The sequence below is a fragment of the Monodon monoceros genome, unplaced genomic scaffold (assembly GCF_005190385.1).
Source record: "Monodon monoceros isolate NGI ecotype Baffin Bay Population unplaced genomic scaffold, NGI_Narwhal_1 Super_Scaffold_6, whole genome shotgun sequence".
Taxonomy (NCBI): domain Eukaryota; kingdom Metazoa; phylum Chordata; class Mammalia; order Artiodactyla; family Monodontidae; genus Monodon; species Monodon monoceros.
Genome location: NW_021703783.1, coordinates 83,794,303 through 83,805,763, shown reverse-complemented (window position 1 = coordinate 83,805,763; position 11,461 = coordinate 83,794,303). Strand labels below are relative to the sequence as shown.

Sequence of the window (11,461 nt, the reverse complement as noted above, 5' to 3'; positions counted from 1 at the left end):
CATTAAACTTCTGGGAAAAGTCTACCAATCAAAAGATAGTAAACCTGTCTTCTTTCCTCAGGATTGTGAACCACTGATGTTTAACATGTATTACTTTATTGGCATCAAGAGGAAAAAAAAGTTTCACGAACATTTATCGTACATTCCGAGTGAAAGGCACCATGCCAGGCACTGAGGAAATACAAATGAAAGACTCAACCTCTTTACTCGTCTTTCCTACCATAGTAGTGGACTCAGGCACAGGAATACGAGCTACTTTGCAAGGCAGTTTTTTTTTATAAGTACCATATTTGATGCACAGTTAAAGTATTAGGAGGATAGAGGAGACTCATTAAGAATATTTTTGCTTCAAAGACCATTACACCTAATTTTCTGATTTATGACTGTCAAAGAGCCATAGAAAGATAATACACAAGGTTGAAGAGAACATTTCATCAGCCTTAGCAGGAACAGAACTGTTCTCCAAATGGCGGCCATCACCTCACACCAAAGCATCAGGCAGAGAACCCACAGGGTCAGACCAACCAAAGCACGATGGTGATTTAATTTCCAAGAGACTGTACAGCGCACTGCTTACAAACAAAACAGCTTTTTAATTAAGGTATAACATACATAAAGTGCACCGATGTTAAATGTATAACTCGAGAAATTTTTGTGCGTGAGTGGCAGTAACTCTTAAACATAAAACACTCAGAATAGTGGCTAACACATAAAAAGGGCTCAGTTAAGTACTAGCTGTTGTTTGATCTGCCACTTTGAGAGGTGAAAAATACAACATTGGTTTCATTTGCATTTCTTTGAGAAATGGGACCGAACATTTTTTTCCTGTGAATTACCTGTTCAAGTCCTAAGGCCTTTTCACTATTGAGATACTAGTCTTTTTTTTTTTTTTTACTAATTTGAAAGAGCCCATTATATAACACTCACTCTTGCCTTACAATGAAATTATTTTTCCCAATTTGTCCCTTGACTTTTAAACTTCTTTGCCACCCACTAGTTTTAAATATTTATGAATTTTATGCTTTCTTTTTTTTTTGTAATTCTACATTCTTTTTTTCAATTTTATTTATTTTTTTTGGCTGCATTGGGTCTTCATTGCTGTGCACGGGCCTTCTCTAGTTAAGCTGAGTGGAGGGCTACTCTTCGTCGCAGTGCACAGGCTTCTCATTGCAGTGGCTTCTCTTGTTGTGGAGCACGGACTCTAGGCACGCAGGTTTTAGTAGCTGCAGCACATGGGCTCAGTAGTTGTGTCTCGCGGGCTTAGCTGCTCTGCAACATGTGGTAACTTCCTGGACCAGGGATTGAACCTGTGTCCCCTGCATTGGCAGACGGATTCTTAACCACTGTGCCACCAGGGAAGTCCCTACATTTTTTGGTTTGAGGGCCTGCACCATTTTACATTCCCACCAGCAATTCACAAGGATTCCGATTTCTCCACATCCTAGTCAACAGGTGCTATTTTCTGGTTTATTTTTATAATAGCCGTCCCAATGGATGTGGTAGTATCTCATTGTGATTTTTATTTGCATTTCTCTAATGTTAATGATATAAAAGCACATCTTTTCATGTGCTTATTGGACATTTGTATTTCTTCTCTGGAGAAATGTCTATTCAAGTCCTTTGCCCATTTTTAAACTGGGTTTTTTGATGAGTTGTGGGAGTTATTTATATATTCTGGATGTTAACCCCTTATCAGAGATATGATTTACATGATATAAACATTCTTAAATGATACACTAATTTTAAAAGGGCTATGGGGGTGGCGGGGTGGGATGAACTGGGAGATTGGGATTGACATATATACACTAATACGTATAAAATGGATAACTAATAAGAACCTGCCATACAAAAAACAAACAAATAAAATTCAACAACAACCAAAAAAGGGCTATAGGAGACTTACTTCCCTGGTGCTCCAGTGGTTAAGACTCTGCGCTCCCAATGCAGGGGGCCTGGGTTCGATCCCTGGTTGGGGAACTAAGATCCCGCATGCCGCACAGTATAGCCATGTTCCAGACAAAGTCACCAGCCTTGTGGAAATTCCATTCTAGTTCATATTTCAGAGCCCCCAAAACTCCAGGCTTTAGTTTAGTGGTATCATTCACTGGGAGGATGAAAACAGGGGATGATCCTTTTTTTTTTTTTTTTTAGGGGATGATCTGAAGAGGAAGAAATTGAGTTCCATTCACACAGTCTAGTTCAGATGGCAGCCGAATGAATACTCAGTAATGGAAGACTTTAGGGGAACAGTTTCAAAAGCCAAATTGCAGAGGGCTGAAAAGTTAGGAGTTTAAGCAGATGGTATAGACTACTCTAAAGCAGCTTTGGGACAAATGACGGAAACAGATGGGATGGCTGGGGTGTGACAGAATGAGAGATCTTGGTAGGTCAAGTGAAGTAATATGTTGCCATGAGAGTGTGGTGGAAGTATTCCTGGGATCCGGTGGGTAAAGTGAAGTCAAGAGGGCCTAAGACCTAGACCAGTGATTCTCAAACTTGACTCTATGCTCTTTTCCTTTGTAATTTCAAGCTTTGATGTTCTGCTTTAAAAAAAAAAAAAAAAAACTTTTGCCCAACTATGTTATTAAATATTCACCTATATTTTAGTATGAAACTTGTAATTTTATTTCTTTATATTTAAACCTTTAAGACATACATACCTTAGTATCCAACTTTGTTTAAAAACAGCCATCCCTGACTCTGTATATTAAATAATTCAACCATTTTACACTTACTTAAAACGACATCCCTATCACATATTAAATTTTTGTTTTTCCTTTTCCTCCTATGTCATAAGAATGTCCAGAGGAACTGAATTTAGTTGACTTCTTTAACTGTATAGAATACCTAGTTGTATTACATGAGAAGGCCATGGCAGGAGAGAAATACAATTCTACACACTAGTATATATTTCTAGACTGACTAGTCTCTTTCACTGACCATCAGACTATTTCTACTAGGCTTTGTATTTCCGGTGAAGTTACACTTTCATATCCGCATGGATACCATGGCTTAAAATGCCCTGTACATCCTCAATACACCTGTAAATTCATTTATCTACATCATTCGGTGCCTACTGTGTACCATGCACCAAGCTAAGGAGTGAACCAGACAAATGCAACTCTTCCCACAATGTGGCATAAATATTATCTAGTAGAAGACAATCCTTAAATATTCACACCAATAATTCATCACACCTGTGTTTGGTGCTACAAAGTACAGCATAATACCCTTTGCAGCTGAGAAGTCTCCTTTCCAGATCTGTTCACTTCTGCACACTTTGAGTGCACAGCCAATTTCCAATTCCCAATGAAAAATACCAGAAGGAACTTGGAGAATTATCTTCAGAGTATTTACAAGATGTCGTAGGCTAATGAGAGGAGTAGGAAATAATAGTTAAAACAAACGCCTAAAATATTAGGCAACAAAGTCCCATCAGCTCAATGCACTTGGAGACAGTCCTTTAAATTCTCAGGTCTATATCCTGAGCAAAGCCAGTCCCATGGCAGATGAGATCCCAAACAAGTTAAATAAGATCAAGAATGTGGCAGAAAGGCAACTCCAATGCAGGATCATTTTGCCTTTTGAAAGGGAAAACCTGTTACTACCTTTTTATGTACTGTGCTCTATTTTCCTGGGGTGTCCCTATTCTCTACAATTAATAGGTTTCAAAAGTGTGGGCAACTGGGAGGAATAATTTTAATAGCTGAAACAAACAAAAAAATTCCTTTATGAGAAAAAGAAAAAACAAAACCAAAAAAACCACAAATTTTTCCAACCAGCAAATTCTACATGCATTGAGAGGCTACAGAGTCACTGACAGTGATTAAACCACAGAGCACCAGTTTTCCAGCACAAACTGGAAAGCATTTTTTTTTAATTAAAGTAGATATGTCTGAGGGCATCTAAATATAAGTAATTCTTTTCTTTGTAAAAAATTTCTCCCTCGGGGTGGGATAGGGAGCGTGGAAGGGAGACACAAGAGGGAGGGGATATGGGTATATATGTATACATATAGCTGATTCACTTTGTTATAGAGCAGAAACTAATACAACATTGTGAAGAAACTATACTCCAATAAAGATGTTATAAAGTTCCCCCTCACTGGACCCATTTTGATGGTAACAAATAAATGTGACTTTATAATAACCTAAGAAAAAACCCAACCTAGGTTGTTTTATCCAAGAGGCCAATTTTTTTTTTTTTTTTTTTTGCGGTACGCAGGCCTCTCACTGTTGTGGCCTCTCCCGTTGTGGAGCACAGGCTCTGGACGCGCAGGCTCAGCGGCCAAGGCTCACGGGCCCAGCCGCTCCACGCATGTGGGATCCTCCCGGACCGGGGCACGAACCCGCGTCCCCTGCATCGGCAGGCGGACTCTCAACCACTGCGCCACCAGGGAAGCCCCAAGAGGCCAATTTAAAACAAAAACAAATGGGTAACTTGTATTTTTACTTTAAAATAAGTTTGAGATTTCTGAAGTCTATGCTGATGAAAGAGGATGCCAACAAATTCACTCATCACCATACATAAAGTTAAGCTTTCTAAACTAAATCTCTTTAGCATGAGATCAAAAACAGTCTGCTCTTAGAAGATGCCCAAATGCTATCTCTTCCAACTCTTTAAAAGCCAGCTTCTGTTTCTCCAAGAAGCAAAATACATTCAATATTGCAAAAAAGCACCATAGGTATCTGAAATGCAAAATAACCGGCAAGCCACATTCTTTTTCACAGAATTAGCAGGCATCTATCACCTGTTTCTCAGATTGTTTATTTCCCTGTTTCTTTTTTTTCACTGGCAGGATGGTCCAGAACCTCTATTTTGCCTTTTCCATCTTCTGAATGAGGAAGCTTAATGGTATCGATGGTAACTTCACCTTCAGAAGAGGTGCTATCATCTTCATCCTCAAATTCTGAACTGTCCTCTGAACAGTCTTGTGAATTCTCTTCTGAACTGTCCTCTTCTTTTGAATCAGACTGATTCATCTCAAACAAGGCCACATCCTGCAAAACACCACCATGTGGGAAATTTATTTCAGGGCAGTTCCCTAAAAAGTTACAGTAACAACTTTGGGAAGGGACCAACCTTTAGCCCAAGAAGCACGCAGGACAGAAAACATTCTTTTTTTGGCTGTGCCACGTGGCTTGCAAGATCTTAGTTCCCTGACCAGGGCTCAAACCCAGGCCCTCAGCATTGAAAGCATGGAGCCCCAACCCCTGGACCACCAGGGAATTCCCCCGGACAAGAAAAGTTCTTAATACAATATGGCACTATTATTCTTTCAGTTGCCAGAGTCCACCATAATGATTTATATTTACTGCAAGTCTAAAAAGTCCCCCACAACCGAATTCTATATATCCTGATTATATTCAACACAATTCACTCAACAAATATTAACAAGTATCAACATGAACCAGGTACCACACTAGTGGCTCAACAACAACAAAATCCTGGCCTTTGTGGAACTTATGTTTTTGAGGAGTTGGCAAATCACGGCCTGCAGGGCAGACCCAGCCCACTGCCTGTTTTCGTGCAGCTCTGAGCTAAGAATGGTTTTTACACTTTTCAGTGGTAGAAAAAGCTAATCAAAAGAGTAATATTTCATGAAACATGAAAATTATATGAAATTCAAATTTCGGTGTCCATAAATAAAGCTTATAAAACTTGCCTATTCATTACATACCACCTGCAGCTGCTTAGACACCGAAATGGCAGAAATGAGTAGTCACAACGGACACAGTAGGGCCCACAAAGCCTAATGTATTCACTATCTGGCCCCCAACAGAAAATGTTTGCTGACTTCTGTTCTAGTTGGGAAAGAAAGACAATAAACAATTACACAGAAAGCATAGTGTAGGGCAGTGAAGATTATTTTAAAAAATAAAAGCTAATAATAGAGCCACCGAGAAGGCCTCTCAAGGTGACAAGTGATGAGAGACGGAAGGAGTCAAGACGCAGGAATCTGGGGAGGGGCATTCTGCAAGGAGGGAAAAGGCCCGGAGCAAGGAGATGGAGACTGCAGTGCAGTCACTGAGGGTCCTTGGTGGGAGACAAGGTCAACAGAGAGCTGGAGGCAGGATCACACAGGCCCCCGAAGGACTCTGAATTAATTAGAAACGTGATGGCAAGCCCCCTGGTTCCCAAACTGCAGGCCACACACTGGGTGAAGAACAGACTCTGGGAAGAAAGGGTGGAAGTAGGAAGACTGGTTGGGAAATGACCGGGATAATCCAGAGGGGAGACCGTAATCACCTAGAGAAAGGGTGGTGGATGCCGTGTGGAAATGGCTGGATTTGGGATGTGTTCTGGAGGTAGAGCTGCCAGATCTGCTGATGAATCAGATATGATTCTTAACAATGGTGTCAGCGCTGTCCAGACACGAGTGTTATACAGGGAATTCCAGTGTAGAAATAAGATATGAGCCTAAATTGAGAGACAGTTTTCACGTGTGGCTTATGTGATCAGTTATTCTGTTATACACATCATTTACTTTTGCATTCTCAATGAATCAGACTATGATTACCTCTTTTGGGCCTTAGATGGGAAAATAAGAAAAAAATCCAGTTAGAACACTTAGTAAATAAATGCTTCAAGATAACAAATGTACTATTTGACTTGAAAAAGGCCTTCCTATGATGCTGAATTACTAAATTCCTAAACTTCACCCAGGGAAGCTTACTGACCTATGAGATCCTTAATCATCACATGACCGAGTATCTATGCAGTACTGGAAACATGAGCTGACTTTGAAAGAAGGAAAAAAACACGCAGAATTAAAATTTAAAAGTTCTCTTTTTCAGGTGACGAGGCATACTGGTAATTTTACACTATGAAATGAAAACAAAGCATAGTTACCATTTGTATAACTTTTCCGAGAGTCTCGTCAATATTTTCAATATTGAAATGACCAGGTGGTACAGCTGCCATTTCTTTCCTTAGCTTTTCGTTTGCCTGAGCCATCTGTGGGAGAAAGCTCTGTACTTGGTCCAATACTAAGGAGAGAAAATACAGTTTATCAATATTTATGTTAGTATTTGGCCAAACTTCAAATTTTTAAATCCAGAATTTCCTGTAAAAACACTTCTAAATTTGACAGGAATAACAATAATTATAATAAAATCTTTCAAATTTTACAAACTCCCATCCTCTCCTGAATTCTTAAAATGGTAGGACTACACAATTCTGCAATTATTTCTCAATGTTTTGTGTTTCTCATATATGCCCAGGACTGGAAATTCCTAGAAGGCTGGCATTCAACAAACAGTAACTCAATAAGTAGGCAGTAGGACTTAATAATTAAATGCACGAGGCTCCGAGGCTTTGGGGTCACACCGACGATGATAATAGAACCCCAGTACCACCTCTTACTATCTGAGTTATCTTGGGCATGTTAATGAAGCAATGGCTCTTTTTACTTGCCCAACATCTGTTCCCCTTTCTTCTGATAATGTAACGATGACTTTCCTTTTAAGCTCTGTCACTCTTAGTCACTCTTGTCCCTACCCCATTCATGCCAACGTGTTCCCCAACCTTGGCCACTATGATTTGGTTTAACGACACTGTGATCTGTCAGGCCAATCAGAGATCACCCTGGGACTCTGGTTGGAACTGTTGAGAGAAATATCCCTTCTTTCCACGTAAATGACTAAGTGAGCTGCTGAATGTAAGCCTGGAGCTGCTGATAAACTGGCCCACCTGCCACCCGTCGTGGAAGAGCTTGTTCTAGATGAAGTCAACACCTAGGAAAGCAGAACTAAGAGATACAGAGCAGAAGATCCCGGATGATGCCAAGCACCTGGATGCAGATATACCTGAAATCACTGGGGTATTTTTCCCCAACAAAATGAGCCAACATCGTTTGGCTGAAGGCAATGTGAACTGGGTTTCAGTCATTTACAACCACAGAAGTCTAACTAATACGTTTAATTTAACCAATCAAAACCTGTTTACTCACCTGTAAAACAGGGATGATAACTGAAAGGCACTATGGTAAGCACAGGGGAGTCAATAAACAAGGGATTTCTAATTTCTTTAGCTCTAAAAAGAGGCCCGGCACATAACTATGCACATCATAGGCTCTCAGAACTCCTTAAGTCACTGATACAACCACAGAACAGCTGACTGAAATGTCCAGAGTACGGAAGAAGAGAAGAAAGTCGAGGTGAAGGTCAAGAAATGGCCTTTAATTGTGAAACAGGACGGCTGGAAGGATTCCAGATGGCATACCCAACTTGGAAAAGAGTTTGGCAATTTTTTCTTCATTAAAGAATACTTTTCATATGACCCAGAAATTCCACTCAGAGATATGTACCCCCCCCAAAATAAAAACCTATGTCCACACAAAAGCCTGGATTTGAACGGGGAGCCACCATGCAGTCATTTTAGCTGTTGTAGATTTAGTGCATACTATAGTTAAGTTCCCCTCTCGGAATACTCATCATTTCTTAGTTTATAGACATGATAACTTCATGCATCATTTACATTGTTTTTACTACTTCTTGTCTTTCTTCTTTTTTTTTTTTTAAACATTCAGAGTGAATTACACAGAACCTGAGTATTACATGAATGCTACCTGAACAAAGTATGAGTGGTCTATGAGCGTGCAGTACAGCAATGTGACAGAGTAATTAACGAAGAGAACTGGCCCTGTTATGAGTAACATTTACTATTTAAGTAATTATGTCCAATTTAATGGGATCTGGTAGTGTTTTCCCACACATGAATATTGAATTCGGGACTCAGTAACCTCTAGAAAAATTTCCCATGGAGATTAACAATAATTGGTTTTGATTTCCAAAAATCCATCCCACAAGGATTTTTTCTGGGCAAGGTTACCCTCTTAAATCAGGGGAATAATGTATTATCCCTGTGCACTGAATTCACAACGTAATTCCCAAGTAAGACTCGCTCGGCTTCACTCTCTGTGGTTTGATATCTGACAACAAAGGCAGATACTGTCCCATCAAATAAGCGCTTAAATAGACAGAATTTCACATCAGAGGGTTCTTGAGAGAGAGAGAAAGGAAGAGAGAGAGAGGGAAGAGTACTTACGGGGACTCCTCTCTATCCGAACTGTTTGAAGAGTGGAATTCTTTCTGGAATTAGGCTTGGAGTTGATGAGCAACCTGTCCCAAATACCTGCAAACACACAACACTTCATTTACTATAGCGTAAAGAAACAGGAGCCCATCAGCAAACTTTCCAAGACCACCCTCAAGCCCTCAGGTTTTGACCATTTGTTCCTCACTTCCCAACACATATCTTAAAAAAAGAAGCACTCCAAGTTCCATTACAACATTTTAGCTCTGCACGCAGATCTCCCCTTTCTTAAATCTGTCTCCTACATCTCTGCGTCACCAATGCCAGGTAATAAATGAACACTGAACCGCACCTTTCTGGGTCAGAAACCCATCAATGACAAATGTGGGTCGGCGATGACAGAACACAAGAAGCAATACAAAGTACCATAAGGGTTAAGTGAAGCCAGAAATTGTTTACCAGCTGCATTATATTGGACAAATTACCTAAGCTTTCTGAGCATTAATTTCTTCATTTATAAAACATGCCTGCCAGATTAGTTCCCCCTCAGTAAAGATGTCCAACCTAGACAAAACAGCTCTTTAAACCTCCCCACTCCCAATTCCATCTATTCAGCCTTACATTCACAACTCCTCAAATCAACCCAACTCTCCAGCTCATCAGAGCTCAGAGAACAGGACTTGTCTTTCAAAACCCAAGGCTTTGCGCACCGTGTTTCCAACACCTCGAAAATCTCTTCACTCTGGTGTAAAAATCCCATTCACCCTCAGAGCAGCAGCTCAACATTCCTTGCTTACTACCTTAGACCTAGCAATTGGATTAGTGCAAAGAGCATGGGCTCTGGAGCCACGCTGATTGGATTCAAATCTCAGTTTTGCCACTTCCCAGCCACACGTTCTCCAGCAAGTTACTCATCTGTATGATACACCAGGTCTCAGTTTCCTCATCTATAAATGGCGATAACAGAGCCTTCTACACAGGGTGGTTGTGAGGATTAAATTAGTGAATTAATTCCTGGGGCAAAGCAGGCACTAAGAAAGCTTCGGCTATTATTATTATTATAACTTCTTTGGATGTTCTGGATTCTCACAGAATCTTTTCTTCAAAATAGTATTTAAGGAGGGCTTCTCTGGTGGCGCAGTGGTTGAGAGTCCGCCTGCCGATGCAGGGGACACGGGTTCGTGCCCCGGTCCGGGAAGATCCCACATGCCGCGGAGCGGCTGGGCCCGTGAGCCATGGCCGCTGAGCCTGCGCGTCCGGAGCCTGTGCTCCGCAATGGGAGAGGCCACAATAGTGAGAGGCCCACGTACCGCAAAAAAAAAAAGTATTTAAGGAGAATATGCCCAAGACCTTAGGTGTATTCTTCTTCTCAAAAAAAAAAAAAAAAAGAAAAGAAAAACAAATTCTATACATACTACTACTTCCATTTTCCCAATGTAAAAACTGAGGCGTTGGGAATGTAAACAACTCTCCTAAAGTTCCATAGCGAATAACTCGTAGGGCTGGGATTCGAATCCTTGCTTTTTAATTCTCTATTATGGTGTCTGAAATCCTGTGCGGATTTCCTGTACCCGTCTTCCTCTAGAGAGAGGCACTAAGGGTGGCTCTGTGGGCATCTGCCGAGGAAGGGTGGTTAATACTCATCCGCTCCCCTTACCAGTCAACTGCTGGGACCCAGAGCCGACCATAAGGCCGTCCCCTTAGGGGAGGTGTCTTGCTGTGGCGCACATCAGTGGGCGCTCACCGCGGTGCGGAATACAGGAACCACGCCCAGGCCCGAGGCCGGGTGCGCGCCCCCAGCCGCCCGGTCCCACACCGAGTCCTGCGGCCACCCCGGGGGTCCCTCGGTGGGGCCAGGCCTGGGCAGGGAGCCGCCGACCGGTCCCCGGCTGCTCCGGCAGCGCGACCCCTGCCGCACGTGCGCGCCCCACGCTGCCGCCACCCGCCCGTCACCTCCGCGGCCGCCGCTGCCCGCCGTCAGCAGCTCCCTGGACACCGAGACCCCGGAGCCGTCCCGGGAAAACGAGGAACAGCTCGCGTCCGGCTGGGATTCGCCGTGGGCCTCCATGCTGCTCGTCCGTCTTCAGAGGAGCCCCTCCAGGTCCGGATGCCGGAAAAAGGCTGGGGAAGAGGGCGGGGCCAGGACTACACTTAGAGGAAAGTCGGAGGGGCGGGGCGAGGGCGGAGCGAGGGTGGCCTGCGGCGAGGGCGGCCCCTAGCGGAGTGAGTAGGCCATTCCTATCGTGGGAAAAGGAAGGAGGAGGTTCTGGGGACCCTGTGATTGGATGAAAGAGCTGGCAAGGCTGGCTTTTTAGCTAAACCTGAAGAGCGCACGGTAGGGCTGCCCTCCTTTTCTTTTTTTTTTGTTTTTAATTGTGGTTAAAAAAAACACATAACACAGAATGTACCATCTTAACTGTTTTTA

The 11,461-nt window shown here is 42.3% G+C and overlaps 1 protein-coding gene across 1 annotated transcript; it reads right to left on the bottom strand.

Annotated features, from left to right (window-relative positions):
- Positions 1-2,104: 2,104 nt before the first annotated feature.
- Positions 2,105-11,158, bottom strand: CUNH12orf45 (chromosome unknown C12orf45 homolog). The gene is made up of 4 exons (XM_029206591.1): positions 10,990-11,158; positions 9,049-9,135; positions 6,853-6,989; positions 2,105-5,000 (listed from the first exon to the last, which is right to left on the bottom strand). The coding sequence occupies exons 1-4, from the start codon at positions 11,102-11,104 to the stop codon at positions 4,767-4,769; spliced, it is 573 nt and encodes a 190-aa protein (XP_029062424.1). The 5' UTR covers positions 11,105-11,158; the 3' UTR covers positions 2,105-4,766.
- Between the last annotated feature and the right edge of the window lie 303 nt (positions 11,159-11,461).

What these genes read in the sequence shown, in the direction of transcription:
- CUNH12orf45 (XM_029206591.1), bottom strand. Translation starts at nt 11,104, where the DNA reads ATGGAGGCCCACGGCGAATCCCAGCCGGACGCGAGCTGTTCCTCGTTT. An exon ending in GGGCAGCGGCGGCCGCGGAG is followed by an intron (nt 9,136 to 10,989) that starts GTGACGGGCGGG and finishes GTGTGTTTGCAG; the next exon opens with GTATTTGGGACAGGTTGCTC. An exon ending in TCGGAAAAGTTATACAAATG is followed by an intron (nt 5,001 to 6,852) that starts GTAACTATGCTT and finishes GGTGTTTTGCAG; the next exon opens with GATGTGGCCTTGTTTGAGAT.